The 20,834-nt window shown below is 47.1% G+C and overlaps 1 protein-coding gene across 3 annotated transcripts in view; it reads left to right on the top strand.

Annotated features, from left to right (window-relative positions):
* The window catches only part of LOC142776254 (uncharacterized), a 35,181-nt gene extending 24,208 nt beyond the window's left edge, over window positions 1-10,973 (top strand). For 2 of the 3 annotated variants that reach the window (XM_075879588.1, XM_075879589.1), the window contains exon 3: window positions 4,583-10,973. In XM_075879588.1, the coding sequence (XP_075735703.1) occupies window positions 10,324-10,899 (576 nt within the window). In that variant the 5' untranslated portion in view covers window positions 4,583-10,323 and the 3' untranslated portion in view covers window positions 10,900-10,973. The remainder of the gene's footprint in view (window positions 1-4,582) is intronic. The other variant, XR_012887392.1, reaches the window with a different exon arrangement.
* The last annotated feature ends 9,861 nt before the right edge of the window (window positions 10,974-20,834 follow it).

Below are 20,834 nucleotides of genomic sequence, written 5' to 3'. Positions count from 1 at the left end.
GTGGCTAACGTACTCGGCTGCTGACCGCCAGGTCGCGGGATCGAATCCCGGCTGCGGCAGCTGCATTTCCGATGGAGACGGAAATGTTGTAGGCCCGTGTGCTCAGATTTGTGTGCCCGTTAAAGAACCCCTGGTGGTCGAAATTTCCGGAGCCCTCCACTACGGCGTCTCTTATATTCATATGGTGGTTTTGGGACGTTGAAATCCCACATATCAATGAAACTATGACCAATGGTGGTTGCCAGTGGCTGTAGAGATTTATATCCAGCAACATCAGCGCTTATCTTGCTCTGAAGCATTATTTTTCAATACAATCTTCCTATATATACAAGCGCAACAGAATATATGTCGATATTTTTTCTTAAAAGCAGAAATTCTTTGCTTACAGTGTCAGGGCCCCTTTCAGACAATTGGAACCAGGTTTCAAAACTTCGTATGCAATCTTTGACTTGGTTCACCTACGCCTAGCTGTGTGTAAGCATGCTGACTTTTCACGGCGCTTGCAGCCAGTTGATTTAGAGCTACGACACTGAACCGATAAGCACTACGACGAAAACCACAGTGACTGCATTTAGCATAGACCACAATGCTTACACTTCTGTAGTTGTAAATTGTGGTGCAGATTAGAAACTCCGCTTCATTATATAATGTAGCGACCTAACAACGACGAACTGCATTGGTGGGTAACTGGGAAAGAGAATGAATAAAAATCCTTTGTCTCTGTCAGTGTTGGAATGAATAAAAATCTTTTGTCCCTCTCAGTGTTGGAATGTTATATTGGCGCAATCTTCGACAGGATTAAGAACGGAACTATGTGGATAACTTTTACTTTACCCCGAAATTCAAGTGACAGGCCGTATTTTCGACGTAAGAAGTGGATGAAACACGTATGAATTACCTGAGCCTACCACGACTTCCGAATTGCGTGAGTTCGTCTGTCAGAAAGCCTGGAAGACATTGTATCAGCTCGGCCACCAAACATCAATGAAGCTGAAACGTAAGTACGCCAACATTCAAAAATATTTTATGTGGCCACTTTTGGAACCGTCCGAAATTCAGCCAAGCAAAAAAAAAGTCGCAGCATATCTACGGAGTGAATGGTGATGAGGGGGGAGAAGCTTCGAAGGGTGTTATCGGCGACCCCTGAATCACCCGCTGGCTGCGTCCGTCCGTCCATCTGTTTGTGTCTGTATGTCTATATGTCCGTCTGTATGTATGTATGTACGTCTGGCTGTCCGTCCGTTCATTTAGTGAACACGCCATGTACCGCCATATCGCATCTTTTCTTTTCATCATATACTCATCATAAGGTACCACCATTCAGCGGACATTCCAAAGACTAAAACGAGAGGTGGCTACTACATGCAGGAGACGCATGACCCATGCCTTAAGGAGCTTCACCGCTAAAGAGATTGTTCCGTTGGCTGATGGCGCCACCGCGGTGGTCTAGTGAATAAGGTACTCGGCTGCTGACCCGCAGGTGACGGGATCGAATCCCGGCTGCGGCGGCTGCATTTCCGATGGAGGCGGAAACGTTGTAGGCCCGTGTGCTCAGATATGGGTGCACATCAAATAACCCCAGGAGGTCAAAGTTTCCGGAGCCCTCTACTACGGCGTCTTTCATAAATATGGTGATTTTGGGACGTTAAACCCCGCATATCAATCAATCAACCATCATCCATTGGCTGATGCCTTATGGATATCATCTACCGTCAGCAGCAGTACACAGAGTGAGAGCAGCTATGCATATGGAAAGTCTTCTTGCCGTCGTCCAGACACAGCAAAGACCCAACAAGGAGATAGCAAATCCTGATCCGTTCGATGGTGAAAGCACAAGACCGGGCACCTGGAGCAAGTTCTACGAGCACGCATGTAAGAACAACTCGTGGCAAGAATCCAGAGAGCGCATCAGGAACTTGCGTCCGTTTCTTACCGGACTGGTTCGAAGGTGGTACGAGCTTCACTACGGTGGACACAAGACCGACACATGGAACGAGTGGAAAAGGAGGTTTCTGGCAGCTTTTGACGAACACCAAGTTGAAAGGCGGGACCGAACAATTTGTTTAACAAATTTCGATCAGGAAAGCCCCCCGAGTATGTTTATAAAAAAAGGCGGCTTCTTCAAATGGCAAAGTCCGGAACTTCCGGACTTGGCGAAAATACCACTCATTATTCAAGGCCTAAGCTTCCTTCCTAAAGCATTTCTTTAAAGATGGATATACACAAATATATCCTCAAGGAACCAGCCACGGAAAAGGAGAACGGGAAGTATTTTAGTGACAAGGACTTGGTAATCAGCTTCGAAATGGAGTAATACTATCGATTGCCTCGCGACACACGCATCACCACCTCTGTAGATATAGAACGCATCTTTAATTTCTTGCTTCGTTTTTTTTTCTTAAATCTTGCTAGCACTTGCTTCCGTCAACCTAGACATGCAGCCGCAGTACCTGCAATGCAGCGTAATGGTCGGATATGGTGGTTTATTCGAAGGAACTCTGTGGCCGAATAAGCTCTAATTTAAGCAGCGCTCCGTCTGCCCGACGTGGCTCTTCTCACGTGATGGTGGTATGTGTGTAGATCAATCTCCTACCACAGTCAACTGACTTTTCCTGATGCTTGAGGTCGTGGGGTTCTCAAGACTATACCTTCTGATCTGTGTCCGCACGTGCGCAAGAAGTTGCAGAAGGTAGCACCTGACACATAGAAGGAACGATTCCGCCAGTCAGTTCTTCATACGGCCCTTCTTCAGCAGGCTGTCCTTCTCCACGCTAGCGCCCCTTGCGTTCTTACTGACGTTTCCTTGAAGATCCGTAGTGACTTGCGTGGGCATATGTACTACACTGAGTACCAAGGGTAAAGCGCAGCTGTCGTGGATTAAGCAATCTTGAGTTGGTGCCTCGTTGGCATAATGTTTATGCGAGCACTTTCGTTAGTCAACACTCCTTTTAGCAGCGGGACTTACAGTTAAATTACTGTTATCTCTAAGTGTCGTGCATACTGCAATTCTTAGTTTTGTCCACGCTAAAACTAAAAAAAAAACTTTAACAGAGCTATATATAACGAGACATCTAATTGGTCACGTTTAGTCGGTTGACTGCATCACTCAAAAGTGTACAGATTTCTTAATCTAGCAAAGGTGGGAGAAAAGTTCGTATAGTACTTTCATTATAGAGATTGGCTCAGCCTGTTGGCGAAAGTTTTGGCGAACTATGGTACTACTAAGTGTACCAACATCGCTTTAATTTGGCAATGAATCTGATACAATCGCTACATTCGCGCCTGCCTTTCACTCATATTTACAGTCTGTAGTCTTCTCAGAATAACGGTAAACTTCCTTCCTTGCAATGTGAGTTGCCTAAATATACACTATATGGCGTTAGTGTCTCTGGTATCTTCAAAGCACCGCACTTTAGCGAGCATGGGAATGATGGGTAGCACACGGATATGACTAATATTTGTTCTTCTGGCTCCGTGTGTGTCCGTGCGGTTTGGAGCTGTTTTCTCACAAAACAAAAATAAGCAAATGTTGAGCCGTTGCGCTTCACCATTCTCATTTCTTTGAACTTACCATTTCAGATCGGGTTAAGTTCAAAAGGGTTCGTTCTTTTCTTTGAAAAAAAAAACTAAACACAGCAATAAACGAAGCCACAAGTGTGATTCACTGCCCGCAAATACGAAGACTAGGCAAATCCGTGTACTACCCATAATTCCCATGGTCGCTGAACCATCGTAATGCCAGAGTCCTGTATAGTTATTCTTAGCCAACTCTATGGATGGGTTGGTCACAGTCACAAAAAAATTAGAAAACATGAACCACCGGGGGGGAACTGGCGAAAGGAAAGAGGGTCATTGTTTCGTCAATCGTTCTTGAGTGGTTTGCGTCATAACTTTCTTGCAACATGCACCAACCAGCCTAACAAGTTTTGTTAAAACGTTGTAAGAACTTCATGGTCGGCAAACTGTGCTACTTATCAATATTAAAAAGCATGTCTGTCAGCATAAAGTTTTACAGAGGCTTATCTCTTTCTTAGACATGACCAAAACGAAAAATATTTCCGCAATGAAAGCCTGGACAATATTGTTGTCTTTAGCTGTTGTGTATATAATAATTGTGATGTAAATTGAAGCGAAATAAAGTGAATGAAATCGGTGCAATTCGAACTCACAACCTTGTAGTATCACCCCAGCGCGGTGGTCTAGTGGCTAAGGTACTCGGCTGCTGACCCACAGGTGCTGGATCGAATCCCGGCTGCGGCGGCTGCATTTTTGATGGAGGCGAAAGTGCTGTAGGCCCGTGTGCTCATGTTTGGGTGCACGTAAAAGAAGCATGGAGCCCTCCACTACGGCGTCTCTCATAATTATGTGGTGGTTTTGGGACGCTACACCCGACATATCAATCAATCAACCAACCTTTCAGTATCGCTTCTGATGCACTACCAATTGTAGACAAAAAAAATCTCAATCTATCGTGTATTCCTAGGCCAAGTATGGTGTTCTCAGGTAGTGTGTGCCCCCGCGAACTTGCATTGCTGTGTGTACCTTGTCTATCGACACGACATCTAATCGTGGAATCTTGAAGTCTTTGCAGCTCTACTACCTTCTATCCCATCGATCGATGCTGCATCCAAACCCGCACTGCCTTTGTTACCCGGCCTGGGCCTCTCGGATGGGCAAGACAATCTTCAAGACATCCCCTGCCCTGCTGCCGTGGCGTAAACCTTGATTCACAAGGGTTCACATTCTCGTTCCTGCCTCTTGGTTGTCCTATAGGGAATACATCATGCAAGAAAACCTAGTGATGTGGCCTCCCTTTGGTCCTCACTTTTTGCGAGCGCTTTCTGGCGTTGCTGTTAGCCGCCCCTCCACTGTGACCGTTAGTGGATGACTATTGCATGACGGACTGCATCTCGATTGCCCCCGCGACACTTACCAGCGTTCTCTGGAGTTGCGCTGGGCTGCCAGCTGCCCATAAAGTGCTGCGTAACGCCTTCACGTCGGTGATACATTGCCTACAATCGTAAAGATCTGTTAGAAGAGTGGTCCCGAGGCTTGCAGAATCTATCGCACCTGAAAATGATATGCTGTTTAGTTGCCATTAAAGGAATTTAGCGTTTTAGTGCTTATGTTTAAAATATTGAACCCATAATATTAAGTTATGCAAGTGCGCAACATTTGGCGCCACGTTCCACCCTGATGCCTGTATTTTGCCACCATATACAACTGCAGTGAGTTTCATTGACCAAAGTGGGTGTTTTTGTGAGCCATGGAGGCATTCATTAACATGGTGTAATTTAGTGGAATAGTGATGCTCTTTTGCTCTACACTGCATGAAAAGCTGGGCAACATTGCCCATTCATCTATCAATGAGTGCAGCAGAGAGGCTTTTTCTTTTCGTGTGTGCATGCACTTGTGTTGGTTGCGAATCTTGGCCGACACTTTCTTCCATTTCACCCATTCACAATTCAACTTGGCTCTTCTTTGGTTCAGTCTCGAGGGTATTGTGCGGACGTGCCCAACATGTTCTTCTTTGTCCTATAGGCAGTTCAGCTAAAGCATGGCCAATTGCTGCGTAATGAAGATCGAGTCTTGACTTCTTTGAAATCTGTTTGTCCTTTTTAAAGGGCGTCTGGAGCATCAGTATTCGGTTCAGTGGCAACACTCGGCCACCTGCTCATGGTTCAAGATTTCATATGAGTACCCGTTACGTCCTGCAGTCTGTTGTTGCTGGTAGTATATCCTTTCCAACTGGGCATTCAACTTTGCATACTTTGGTCTTGCTTCGCCCTGTCGGGGAACATCTAAGAGCATCACTATGGCAAAAAGCGCACAATGTGATGACTGAAGGGGTATGGGGGGGCGACCCATAATTCTGGCAAACAAAAACTTGTGGTCTGATGGGAGTCCGTTTTGGTGTGCATGACGTGCAATGCTTGCACATTTTTTTTCTGTAACTATATGGTTATTCTCTATGCTATGGTAGAAAACGTATGCAGAGCTAGTGCACAATAACCAGTGTGACGGAGAAACTCTGTTTTGTACTCCATGAGTGAATGCTGTTTGTTTCTGTGAAGTTCTAGAATGTTAATTTGATAGACTTCTCATCAGGGTATCGCAAGTACATAACACATTTTGAATGTTCTTCAATTTTTTGCCATATTGGTTTTTTACTGGCGATATGTGGGAACCATGTGTTCTTCCAAGAAAGACAAATGTATTCAATGTATTCTTTTCGTAAATATATGTTAATCACTATAGCAAGGCAACCTTTATATATCTGGAGAGACCCACCAGATAATTGAAGCATGGCAGCCGGTCACTTGGTGACAAAAGAAGTGTCTAAATAGGTGGCTAAAGTCCTGGCCATGCACTTGACAATGTTTTCGAATAGAGAGGTCACTGGCAGTGAGGCTTCTGAAGTTTTCCTGGGGGGGGGGGGGGGCATGCCCATCGGTGCAGGCTTCGGACTTTGCGTTTAAAGAGAAAATGCCGCGGACTTCTAAAATTGTAACTGTAAGCTTAGTAGGATACAAAGCTTTGTTCCATGCCTTTCTCAGTGCCACGCCATTCAGGGAAATTGGGATTTGAAATATTGAGGGTTGTGTGGAATCACTAGGTTGTTTGCTCCTCTGCTGTATATAGTTCTTTTCTGCTAGTACTGATCCACATTTACAAAATCGTTTAGGCCTCCACAATACTTGTACTTTTTTCCTTTATTTGGCTAACACCTATTGTCACTACAAGGTTTGTTTGATTGAGATTATCTATTGGTAAGCAGTATATTGTTTATTCTAATACGTAGTGCTACTACATGTTGTCTTCGGCTAGTTAAGTGTCGATTCCCATGTAGCTACTTTATTTGAGTTCACACTATACTTGAAGCTTCCCAAACTGCATTTTTTGTGAAATTGCTTGTGCTGTCATGATGGACTTTATAGTTTTCGCTTCAAAAATAAATTTTGGTCTCTGCAACTTGTTCAAATAAAATCTACATTGCGTGTTATGTTACCTTTCTTAAGTTTTCTGGTGTTCAACTGGTTGGGCACATCTCTGCACAAGAGCGGTTGCAGTACCAGTCAAGGTGGCAAACAGTTGCCCTGTATGAGAGAGTCGTTAATGAATTAGTCTGTTAGACATTAGAACGATGCATTGCTAAAATAAAATTTCACATTCAAGAGATGGTAATCCAAACGAGTTCAGAATATGGAGTTTCTACGAGATGAACGTTGATCACTGCGTGCTGCTGGGGTTGCTTTGACGAGTCATGACAAGAGGCTTAGACAACACTGTTTGTCCACATGTCTTTCCCAGCAATCATTATTCAATAATTGTGCTCTGCCTGCGAGTCTTGTTTTACGAATAGATTAAAGTTTTTCTTGTCCTGTACTCTTCCTTCTGAGGAAGTGTCCATTTCTCTACCTATCCAAAAATCTGATTATACATCTTCGAATACTGATGTTCAGTGGGCAAGTCTAAACTGAAGAATCAGATGCAGCTCCCTACTTTGAATCGACAGCTGAGTATCGCATTGACAGCAGTAATTACTTTTGCAACGGTAAGTTTGGCCTCTCATAGTTAATGGCAATTGGTTAGAAGGGGAAAGGGGGGCAGCAGCCTGCCTAATATTACTGTCTGCCCCCTCTGTAACACCCCACCCCTCAAGAGCAATCATTCGAAACTTATCGGATAAGTTCCCAGCCTCCCTAACCCCTCTAAATTAACCGTAGTTGTTCCTTCCCACAAATAAAAAAAGACCTTCAGAATTAACGCTTCACCTGATTGTACATAAGTGCGCTGTGGCCCTTCACTGATATTCCAATGAAGGTGTAAATATTTGCATAAAATTTCATCAATCTTTGCGCGCTACTATCGAGTATCAATGTCAACAAGGCGCGGTTTGGCACATTTACCGTTGTTCCCTTGCCTTGCCTTGGAGGCACAGTTGAATCTTTTTTCTTCTTTTGCCTTACACAAGCCGACGTGTCACAACGCGTCCGTGGCGTGTCACTTCGGCGTCGAGCCGCGGTCCCATGGAAGGAGAGGGCACGCATGGATACAGCAGATGACACACGCAGACGGGTTGTTAGTCTAGGCGTGCAGGTCACGGTAAACTTGTGTCGTGGTGTTGAGTCTGCTACAAACTTCTAGCAAGTCCATTGGCTGAAAAACAGTCAAAAATGTTTAGCCCCTTATCACCCCCGCTAAGGCTCAACTTTTGTATGACGTCACACCTTGCAGCGAAGTGCCATCTATATATGCGCACTATCCGGGTTGAGAGTTCCCCTGGTACGTTGGCTTCACCGCACGAATGGCCAAAAAACGGTCGAAAAGGTTTACCCTCTTATCACATCTGATAAAGATAAACTTTCGCCTGACGTCACACCTTGCAGCGATGTGCCATGTATGCGCACTTTCCGAGTTGAAAGTTTTCCTGGTACGTTAGCTTCACCGCAGGAATCGCCAAGAAACAGTACAAAAAGTTTAGCATCTTATCACCCCGACAAGGCTCAACTTCTGTCTGACCTCACACGTTGCAGTGATGCGCCATCTATGCGCACTTCTCGAGTTAAAAGTTCCTCTGCCACGTTGGCTTCACCGCACGAAGAGCCAAAAACAGTCGAAAAAGTTTAGCCATAGAGAGGACACTCCCATAGGCCCTTGCGGATGATTTTAGAGTAACTGTATATAGGACCTTACTCTAGATGACCTAGGTTCGCAGTGCTCCAATTGGTCGTAGGGAATTTTCGCAGCCTCAGAGATCGAAGACCTGAGAAAATGATTTTTCGAAAAACATTTTGTACTGACTAAGAATATTATACAGCCACCGCGACCAATTTTACATGCGTCTTGTCTCCGAGTCCATACTTTATTTTTCTAACGCGTCGTTCGCATGCATCGATGAGTTTTCGTGTAAGCTGCACCACTAAAGCGGCAAGCACACGATGCCAATGTGTGTCTGTGCACACATTGTAATTTAAACATGAGAATCATTGGAGGAGTGATAACTTTTATTTTCAAGTGATATTCTTGGTAAGTACATGTACACTTTGTTGATGTTCGACAAACGCAGGCACAAAGAGAGGTTCATTGCACTGCGAGAGGCTAAAATACAGCTGCCATATCATGATTATAATTTACACATCAGAAATAAACATATAGGCAACAATATAAGAAGAGCTGCAGCAGTTTGTAACTGCAATGAACGCGCACAACTAAACATACTGTTCACAACGCGAAACGGCAGTAGTTGCCTCAGCACTAGACTCCGGAATGAACCGAAAAAGGAAGAATGTTGCTACGTATTCTTTCCCCCCTTCTCACTAATTTTCTCCTACACACTTTACATCGCTGTTTCGCGAAAAACAGTCACAAGCAATTGCCGCAGCGAACGCAAAGCAATGTTAAGTGTCATGCAAGCCGTTAACAAGGCAGAAGTATTTACTCAAAGGTTACGTCCCAGCTTTAGCTAACACACATTTTTTTTTCTAGATTGACCACTTCTCTCTTATTGCGCTCGTTAGAGCTTTAAGCAATTTGCTAACGTTTCAGATAATGATATTGAGCATAACTGCACTTTTCACAAAATCTCACTCATGCAATGAATTCAAATACATATATAGTGGCACAAAAAAAAAACACCTAACAACGCGAGCGGCAACTCAATTTCTTGGGCCAAGAAACAATCTTCTCGCAAACACGCTGCGAAGCATTTCAAATAGTTATATTTGCTGCGAAACCATTCACGAAAACAGTAGGCGAAGTAAAAAAGCACAAGAAGATCTCTGCGCTGAGCAGCACAATGCCAGAAATGTTAGGTTAAGGCTTCAGTGACAAATGCAATACGCACTTGGAAGTAATATTGATGGCGTTCTTACCTAGCAGCAGCCAAGCTGAGAGGCAGACGAAAACAGCGAAGACGTTGACGCACGCGGGCACGTTATCACACCTTTTTTATGGCGTATCCCTGCTGCTGCCCGTACTTCTTCATTGCCCTAAATGCTTATGAATACGGAGAAGAAAAAAAATGCCTATCGTTTCAGGTTGCTTGTCTATCAAGCAGTGCGATCCCCATAGTGTAAAACAGCCCTGTTTCTTTGAATATTTCAAAGGTGAATACACTTTATAAGCGACCCCAAACCATCCACCGCCGTCAGCGGCGTCCGCAGTCTTCTCTCTATTTTTAAAAGAAAGAGGACTTGGCGGGCCGCAGCGCGACGCTCTACCAAATAAGCCACGGACGCAACGCTGATAACGGTGTCAGTAACGCGCCTTATACCCCCTCCCCCTTCGCTCGCTCCTCCGCTCGCTTCTCCGGGTCGTGCGATGGATGTCCCGGAGGAAACGCTACCATCAACAACGAATGCAGTACAACCGAATGCCAGCACTGCACCCGTCGTTGGAGGTGACGGTACCGTGGTGGTTTCGCCGACGTTGGAAGACAAGGCGGCGCTGCGAAGGGCTCGTGAGACCGAACGTAAGCGGGCGAAGCGTGCAGCGGATGCCGAACTGCGTGCTCGCGAGGCCGAGTGCAAGCGGGCGAAGCGTGCAGCGGATGCCAAACTGTGCGCTCGCGAGGCCGAGGACAAGCGGGCAAAGCGTGCAGATGATGCCGAACTTCGCGCTCACGAGGCCGAGGACAAGCGGGCGAAGCGTGCAGCGGATGGTGAACTGCGCGCTCGCCAGGCCGAGATGAGGCGTCAGCATCGAGCCGCGAACGCGGCCCAAGAAGCGGAACGACAACGCAAGCATCAGGCGGAGAAGGGCGATGAAGGCCGGCGTCAAGACGCCGCTCGCAATCGTCAACGGCGAGTGGACGTTCCCGAAGCCGTTCGAGCCAGTGAACGTGCCGCGCGGGAGAGGGTGAGAGCCCTGGACTTTGCTCCTCTGGACGCGTCGTGAAGTGTAAATATATATTACTTCGCATATAATGTATCTGTGTACAAATGGTTCATGACAAACAACACTTAAATTCAATAATTACACTTTAATCATCATCATCAGTAATAAAACTCCCAAGCATTTCCCCGAGGGTGAACATGGTTAAGTGCGAAGGCACGGGGTGATGCTATGAGGGGGAGAAAAGTTAAAATCCGTTGGCATTCGCCAGTGAGTTAACGTAAACTACCCTGTGTGATCAAAGTGCGATTCCCAGGAACCATTACACCATAAAGGCACCATAGTGTGATTAATAAATATAATAGTACGAATTAATAAATACCCCTCTTAGCATCACCCCATGCATTCGCACTTGACCATGTTCACCCTCGGGGAAATGCTTGGGAATTTTTTACCGATAGCTCACCTTGCTGGTATCGGGCTTGCTGCGTCCCATCCGTAGTTAACGCAAGGACTGCGGAAGTTTCACATGAAATCAAACAACAATTTATTTATTTAACTTAAGGCGGCATACGTCCGGGTCGGCCCATGGAAACGAGACAGCTATTCAGCAACCATGATTCTCGGGTAGCAGCGATTGGCCAGCTCGGGTGACACCATTCATACTTTCTGGCAGCCAGGACACCTTTTCACTGCACAGCACGCAGGCTGACCCTGTTGAAGACCGCAGGTGCCATGCACACCGCTACTGCGCCACACGTGGCGCTATCTCTGCATAGCGAGTGCATGTAGTTCAACCCTACCCCTCTTCAAGAAGTCAGGGTGGGGACCGGAGGTCGGCTCATATTGTTTGGCCTCAGGGACCCTAAAGCGTAGCGAGGAGAAAAGAAAACCAATAAACATTTTCTTCTCGCCAACAACAAAAGTACATCTATGTTCACAACGCACGTCTACTATGTTCACAACGAGGTGAACATGGCAACCCCTCTATTTTAGGTTATGGCGAACGCAGATTGTACCACTTGCTCGGCGGTGTTGGGGACTCGGGGCCCAAACTCTGACGAGGAATGTCTGGATACCATGCAGCTGAACCTTGTCGTCCAAAAAAAAAGTTTGAGAGTGGGGACATGAGTAGCGTCATACACTTGAACTTGATCAGTTAGGTAATCTGTCAATAAGCACGAAAGCTTCGAGTTCCGAGTTATTCCAAAAAATACCCATCTCGCCTGTCAACTAGGAGATGTGAAAAACATTTTGAAGCGCCACTCAGGAGATATGAGCGTTTTAACACCAAGCCACCAAACTAAACAACCAATATTCTTCCGACACTCATTCTACTTCCCAGCCTGTTCTATGCGGGATACATCGAAGTGCTGTCGGGATTGTTGTACCGTGTCGGAAAGCCGCTGCCACAGGTCATTTGCAAACTTTACATAATGTCTCGGAGGAGCAGTTGTACACGTCATGAGAACTGTCTTGCAGAAAACTCAATTCATTGCCCAGGTTAAGTTGCGCAGGTGTGAAACCTGTTGGGCGATTCACTGGCGTTCTAGTCATAAACGCTGTCTGTTAGTTTCAGATCCCAGTCTTTGTGACGCTCAGTATGCACGACAAGCATAGATTTAAGATTTTGGTTTACCCTTGCCGTGATGTTGGCCTGCGGGTAATAAACAGACGTGCTCTTGTGACGAATTCACAGGAATCCGTGAACACCTTGCTGTCCGTGATCAGCTGGGCAGGGAATCTGAACCTGGCGAAAGTTTTAAGAAGGCAGCTCCATACTTTCTGCAGAGTCAGCTTGCACAAAGAAAACAATTCAACCCATTTCGTGAAAAGGTCAGTGACAACAAGCAGGTACTGGTTTCGCCGCGGAGTCATGGGAAAAGGACCCTTGCGTCACATGCTACTATTGGCCAAGGTGACATACTCTTAACTGATTCCATTGCGCCTATAGCGGTCAACCACCACGTGGTTTTGCCCTTTGACAAACTGAACAGGAACGCAGATAATTTAACACATCCTCTGTCATGCCCAGCCAAGTTACCATACCCAATACTGCTTCTCTCAAGTTTTCTGTCCTGAAGAGTGACTAGCTAAGGCACTGTCGTGGTAGTGCGCTATGGAGGATTAGCGTGTGAGGAATAACAACTCGAAATGGTAATTCCGCATTACCATAGTCGACCTGGGTAAAATGCCTAAACAAGAGGCTTTCTCCTCTTAGCAGTACGTCTCCTCGTCGCTTCTTGCGTGAGCTGCATCACGAGCCGCAAGCTTTTCTGACACTTTAAAAAAGAGGTCATCACTCTTCTGCGTTGCAAGAAGCTCCTGTTTAGTAACCAAAGACACCAACATGAATGCATGGTATTAAGTGCTGTCGTTGCCGCACACAGTTTTCCACTCGACCCGAGGTCCAGTCGACAACGGCGCACATGAAAGTGCGTCAGAAACTCTGTTATTGCTACCTGTATCCTTCCCATACTCAATGACATATTCGCAGCTTTGCAAAATAAGCGTCCATTGGGCCAATTGTCTGGAGGAATTTGGCAACCGTTTCAGCCAACAGAGTGCTTGATCAGTCTGAATAATAAACCGAGTGTCATCACAAAAACATGTCGAACTTTTTAATACAAAAGGTATATGGCCAGATTCTGCTACCGAGTAGTTGCGTTCTGCCTTGGGTGCACGTTAAAGAACCCCAGGTGGTCGAAATTTCCGGAGCCTTCCACTACGGCGTCTCTCATAATCATATGGTGGTTTTGGGGCGTTAAACCCCACATATCAATCAATTAGTTGCGTTCCGCACCGGTCAAAGCGTGGCTTGCACAAACAAATGGTCTCAGAGTGCCAGCGAATTGCTGTAAATGTACTGAGCCAAGGCAATAATCGTTTGCGTCAGTCTGTAGAAAAAAACAGGAAGATCCCACGTACAGTGGGAATCGATGATATGTGAAGCACGAATGAGGAAGGGTGGACTGTCACATTAAAATCAGCACATTACCAGCGGGGGCGTAAATTATGCCGTACATGACTTCACATGATTATCCTGTTCGTCGTCCATTCACATCACGTAATACCAAATTTGGTATGTGTGAAGCTGGCGAAATGGCCGCAAGCAAACTCTGTGCTTAGCATGTAGTCATGTTTTACATGACAGGCATGTCTTGATTATTATATTTGGACGTGTCATTCACCTCCGTCATCCGTTCGCGTCACGTCAACCAAAGTTTTTATATGTGAAGCTAGCTAAACAGCCCAGAGTGCATTATGAGCGCAGCATGTATTCATGTTTTACATGACACGCATGTCATGATTTCAACGTGAGGGCCTGCCACTTGTGTTCGCCATGCAGACACGTACCATACCAGTTCTGCGATATGTCATGTGAACGAAACCACCACAGGAGCAGCAAACCATGACATGTGAATCATGACAATTATGACACACATGCCATGCCTCATGAGTTTCATGTTATGACTAGTCGCTTGTGCTCATCATAGTCACGATATGCTATACCAATTTTTTATATAGATCCCATCAACCAAACGGCCAGGAGAGACTACAAATCATAGGCGCATAGATAGATAGATAGATAGATAGATAGATAGATAGATAGATAGATAGATAGATAGATAGATAGATAGATAGATAGATAGATAGATAGATAGATAGATAGATAGATAGATAGATAGATAGATAGATACGCTTAAAGTCGCCGAAGGTAATTAGGATATTGTCACGGGGTCGTGACGTGGCCGAAGGCAGGAGACTTCGTGTTGGGATTTAACTGTTTATTTGGGCGAACCTGTGCCCGGTAAACGGAAAGTCCAATTACAGCAGTCTCGCACAGATAGCAGTCTCGGACTGATAGCGGCGAATGGAGCGTCGGCCTACGATCAACAACTGACAAGCGGCGAAGCGCGTCGGCATTTATACTCTTACCGTCGAATGTTCTAGCGTTATCGCTGGCGGTGGCGTAGGTTCCAGAACAATCTGTACCGTTCGCACAGTGGGCGTGATCTTATCGAAATGATCTACTACAGTCCGGAACCTTCTCGAAAACTGCAGGCGCGGTTTGCGCTGAGAATCGCGTGGTGTTTTGGGACGATAACAAAAACTTTGGAAATGGAACCTGGCATTGCCACCCTCTGAAAAAAAGGCATCGTCCCGATGCTTTAACGAAAGATGAAGGTACAATAATAATGCAAGAAAGTACATTGAATAAATTACGATACAACAATAATACAAAAAAACACTGTTTCAGTGTGTTAACGCGCATGAAACGGCTTGAGGCGCGAGACATGCACGACTTCAGGTCACGATGGCGTCGTTGAGAGTTCGTGATGCCGTCGGGGACAACCTCGTAATCAAGTGGGCCGAGACGTCGAACCACCCTGTACGGTCCGAAGTACCATCGCAGAAGCTTTTCACTTAGTCCACGTCGGCGTATCGGCGTCCACACCCAAACACGTTCACCGGGCTGGTATTCTACGAAGCGTCGTCGAAGGTTGTAACGGTGGCTGTCGGTCGTCTGTTGATTCTTGATACGGAGACGCGCAAGTTGTCGGGCTTCTTCGGCGCGTTGAAGGTACTCGCTCACATCGAGGTTTTCTTCGTCAGTGACGTTTGGTAACATGGCATCGAGCGTCGTTGCCGGGCTCCTTCCGTAGACCAATTTGTATGGAGATATCTGCGTCGTCTCCTGCATCGCCGTGTTGTATGCGAAGGTCACATACGAAAGAATGGCGTCCCACGTCTTGTGTTCGACATCGACGTACATTGACAGCATGTCGGCGATCGTCTTGTTAAGCCGCTCAGCGGTAGTGCTTCTTCTGTGGATAACGTTATCGACTTTGTTTTTAGGTTGATGACAGCACCATGGAGGCATAAGAAGTCCATGCCAAGGATGACATCTCTCGAGCAACGCTGTAGGACTACGAAGTCTGTAGGATAAATACGGGCGTTAATGGTGACTCTCGCTGTGCAGATTCCTGCAGGCGCTACGAGATGACCTCCGGCTGTGCGGATTTCAGAGCCTTTCCAAGCTGTCCTAACTTTCTTTAACTTCGCGGCGAACGACCCACTGATGACAGAATAGTCGGCTCCAGTATCGACGAGAGCGGTCACACTGTGGCCGTCGATAAGAACGTCAAGGTCGCTAGTTCGCCGTCTCGCATTACAGTTAGGGCGTGGCGTCGGGTCACGGCTGCGTCGGCTTGTTCCGCTGCTTCCATGTTGCGTCGTCAGGCCACCTTCGGTAAGTGAGCTTTCGCCGTCAGGGCTTTGCCTGATTGGCGTTGTGTTCGGAAAGCTCTGTCGCGGCGTCGTCGTCGGAGGAGGATCTTCGGTAGTTCGTCGCACAGCAACCGCACCTCCACCGGTTGCTGCCCTTAGTCCCGGATACGGGCTAGGAGACCGGCCCCGCGTTGGGCCAGAGTACTGCCGGTGGTGCGGTGACGTGCGGCGGCGGGGCGACGGCGAACGCGAAGGGCTTCGTGGTGTCCACCGAGTTCCTGTCAGGTAGTCGGCGATGTCACGAGGTCGTTCTCCTGGCTGTGGACGCGGTGCATTGACGGCGAAGCCACGCAGTCCGATCTGTCGGTACTGGCAACGGCGGTATGTGTGTCCGGCCTCGTCGCAGTGGTAGCAGAGTGGGCGATGGTCAGGGGTGCGCCAGACGTCAGTCTTCCTCGGTGCACTGCGCTGGACCGCTGGCGAACGGTATGACGTCAGTGGGGGTGATGGCGGCGGTGGCGTCTGTCGACGGAAGTGCGATGGGGTGGCGTTTTGGCGTGGACGGGGAGGAGCGTTGTGGCGCAGTGCAGCGGCGTAGCTCATAGCTTCCGGCTCCGGCAGCGGTGCGTGAAAAATTTAAAGCGATTGCCAAACTTCTTCTCGCACAATAGAGAGTTTTAGTACTGCGTACACAGCGTACGTGGCGGCGTTGCGTACGCAAGGACGCCACGTTCTGCGTAGTGCGCATGCGCAGACCGCAACGCGCATGTATCGCGTTACGTACGCGGCCGCTACGTACGCACGCATGAGATGCGTGCGTGCGTACGTATGAGCTGATCGCGCCGCTCTCGAAGTTCGCGACAGCGCGAGACTTCGTTTTGCAAAATGGCGGCATCGAAGGCAAGCACCGACCGGCTCTGTGGTTTAAAATATGGCCATAAACTGGCTATAACACTTGGATTGGCTCACATTGGCTGTCAACAACACGTGCTGCTGTTTTGATATACCAGATGGCGCAACACGCTTCACGCTCATTACGTACGCGGGTACTACGGCGTACTAAAAGCCGATTAGTGGCAAACGACGCCACGTAACGCAAGGCGCTTGCGTGATGCGTACGTAGCACCATTCCGCAGTACTAAAACTCTCTAATGTCGGCAATTGAATCCACTTGAGGTTGCGCCGAAGGCAACAGCTTGCGCAGCTCTTCCCGCACGATCGCTCGGATCGTTTCACGCAGGTCTGCGGAGTTACTGGCTTGAGCAGCAGCGCAGTCTGCAGTCAGGCGACGATTATACTGTCTGGTGCGCATGTCCAGGGTCTTTTCGATAGTGGTCGCTTCGGTTACAAATTCTTGGACGGTTTTTGGTGGGTTTCTCATCAGTTCCGCGAAGAGCTCCTGTTTGACCCCTCGCATGAGGAAACGAACTTTTTTCTCCTCAGACATGTCTCGGTCAGCGTGACGGAATAGTCGGGTCATTTCTTCTGTGAAAATGGCGAGATTTTCATTTGGGAGCTGAACCCGGGTCTCTAATAAAGCAGCGGCCCTCTATTTGCGAGCGACGCTCGCGAACGTTTGCAGGAATGCGCTGCAGAAAACATCCCACGTTCGGAGCGTGGACTCCCGATTTTCGAGCCAGGTCCTTGCGGTGTCTTCATAATAGAAGAACACCTGACGCAGCTTTTCGTCATGGTCCCAGTGGTTGAGGGCGGCCACACGGTCGTATGTTTCTAGCCAGCACTCCGGGTCTTCGAACGATGACCCATGGAAAATTGGTGGTTCCCTGGGTTGATGCATGACCATCGTGGGCTGGGACGCTGCGGTTGTCATTGTCGCTGCAGTCGTGGTCATGGCTTTGGGCTTCCGCGCCTTGTCTTGTAAAAGCCCGTACTCCTGTGGTAGCCCTTGCTGTCGGCGGCTTGTTCGCTGCTCCTGGTTGGCGTCGGTGTCTTCTCCGCGACGTGGGCTGGGTTCACGGCTTGACGGGGGCGTCCGGTACATGAACGAAGCAGCACCTCCACCAGATGTCACGGGGTCGTGACGTGGCCGAAGGCAGGAGACTTCGTGTTGGGATTTAACTGTTTATTTGGGCGAACCTGTGCCCGGTAAACGGAAAGTCCAATTACAGCAGCAGTCTCGCACAGATAGCAGTCTCGGACTGATAGCGGCGAACGGAGCGTCGGCCTACGATCAACAACTGACAAGCGGCGAAGCGCGTCGGCATTTATACTCTTGCCGTCGAATGTTCTAGCGTTATCGCTGGCGGTGGCGTAGGTTCCAGAACAATCTGTACCGTTCGCACAGTGGGCGTGATCTTATCGAAATGATCTACTACAGTCCGGAACCTTCTCGAAAACTGCAGGCGCGGTTTGCGCTGAGAGTCGCGTGGTGTTTTGGGACGATAACAAAAACTTTGGAAATGGAACGTGGCAATATGCTTCGCATTAAAAAATGCACAATCATGAGGAATTTGAGGCCGGGGCCTTTGCTTGGCAGGGGAGTATTTTCGAAACTTTTTTCAGACACTACACAAGACCCATGTCGGGGGCTTGTGTAGGGACAAGACATCGCGTTACATATGCAATATAGCGTGGTAATATTAATAATATTAATTATTGGGCTTGAACAATATAGAGTGGCCAAAAGTAAGATAACCACCAGTAACCACACATAGTGAATCGTGCAACGAGTATGTAGTGTAAAGCTTCCCTCTCCTTACAATGATGAGCCATGATTCCTCATCAGCCACAGCATCATAGAAATGTACTTACCAATTTACGATGTACATGGTGTTGCAAGAAATATGTACAGTACTCTTGAAAACATCAAGAAAAAGTGGTATTTGGTCGCTGTCTTCATAGTTGGTTTTTAGGTAGTGCCAGGCACCTTAAGGGTGTTGATATCGTTATTTGGAACGGTAATTAGCAAAGTTAAAATTAGTGGAGTGGGGCAGTTTGGTCAAATGGAAGAATTGAATTCCTTCGTGTGAAAAACCAATTGAAGCTTTGAGATTTTTGTAAAGCGGCCTCTAATATTAATTGCGGAATAATTGAATTCTCCCCAAGTCTGCGGCGAAACTGGAACCGAAACGCGAAAGAGCGCAAATGAAAGGAGGGACCATCAACCGACATCGTTGTGTGGGCGTGGCTGCGCTCGCAATTACAACACACATTACGTAGACACGTTATCGAACGGGACACAACTGCAGCCTTGTGACGTAATTGTAGTCGTCTGCTTCTTTTTTTCTTCGCTCTATTGGTTTTGGTTTCACCGCAAAATTCAGGAAAATTTCTTTAATTCCTAGTTTTTACTAGGGGCCTCTTTTCTGTAATCTCAAAGCAGCAATGAGTTTTTTTTTTACGTCAAGGAATTCAATTCTCCTATTTATCTGAACTGCCGAACTCCAGTAATAAAAAAATTAGTTTACTGTCCTAATTGTCTTTGAAAATAAGTCTTCAACCTTCTTAAGACGTGTGCCGTTACAGAAAAGGCAACTCTGAAGACAGCGAGCAAATATCGTCTTTTGCAGCTTTTTAAACAATATTAGACACATTTCTTGAAACACTCTTTATAGCGAGTGCTTGACTCATCTGTAGAATGAGAAATATTGGCATAGTGGATGCTTCCCACCTTTCCCAAAAGTATCATATATGCGTTGGTAGACACTTGGCATGTTTACTCGTATAAGCTGCCCTAAGAGGGTTTAGGTCGGATTCATAGGTGGAACATAAGAGACCCATTTGCCCTGCCGTGGGCGTAGTCAGGCTGATGATGATGACAAGGGTTTAGAACTGGCCCTAGAGAGGCCACAGACATTCCCACAATGAGCTGATGATGATGATGACAAGGGTTCAGAAATCACACTAGAAAGGCCACAGACATTCCCATGATCAGCTGATGATGATGATGACAAGGGTTTAGAAATGGTGCTAGAAAAGCCCAGACATTCCCACGATGGGGTAAAAAGGTCTCGTACCCCCTACCCCCCCCCCCCCCACTTTATGCACATAGGAGGGAGGGCGACGCAAAGACTGCCTCATTGCTTCACCTGATTATCGCCAAGAACGGCCTTCTCCTCCTTTACAGCGAAAGCTGTTATGGTGTCACAACAAAAGTCGCGTGTTGTCTGCCGCCCCCGGTGTCTGTAATCACTATCGTGCGAAAGAAGCAAAAAATACTAAATAAAAAACACTAGGGACACAATGGAGTAACCCCCTTGTCCCCTCCGCGCTATTCAAGCCGTCTACCACCAATCCACGACGTCGCTTGGAAGTCAGTGCTAATTGGCCTTAGGCAGACCTAATGTCGGGAAAGGAATCTCGGTAGTACCACTAATAAAGCGTTTGAGAACAGCGAAGGAATGGCCAAACGTCACAATTTAAATTGTGTTAGAAGGTGGTAATTGAATTCCCTAAACCATTACAAAAGCTTCAGGCATTATACTTCATCGTCAAGGGCCACACCTTAAAAAAAATCAGAACATTCCTTGGAAGCGTGGAGCAGGTATTGCCGATCTCCGACGAATATGAGGGATGGCATAGTGACCGCATCGCTATAACAAAAAGAAATGATGATATATGCGGTAGCGGGTACCCTGCAGGTGTGCTTGTGACATTTATCCAGAGAATGTTTAAAATGGTTCAGAAAAGCAGCTCTTCCAGCTTTCGCTGTGACTATGCTGTGCGTTCCACGCAGGCTTGGCTGTTTCATTACTACAGAAATGTCAAAGATCAGAGGCAGGTCATAATTTGAAGCACTCCGTCCC

Source organism: Rhipicephalus microplus, chromosome X, assembly GCF_043290135.1.
Source record: "Rhipicephalus microplus isolate Deutch F79 chromosome X, USDA_Rmic, whole genome shotgun sequence".
NCBI classification, from domain to species: domain Eukaryota; kingdom Metazoa; phylum Arthropoda; class Arachnida; order Ixodida; family Ixodidae; genus Rhipicephalus; species Rhipicephalus microplus.
Note: the sequence above shows the minus strand (reverse complement) of the source record. Positions and strands in the feature narration are given on the sequence as shown.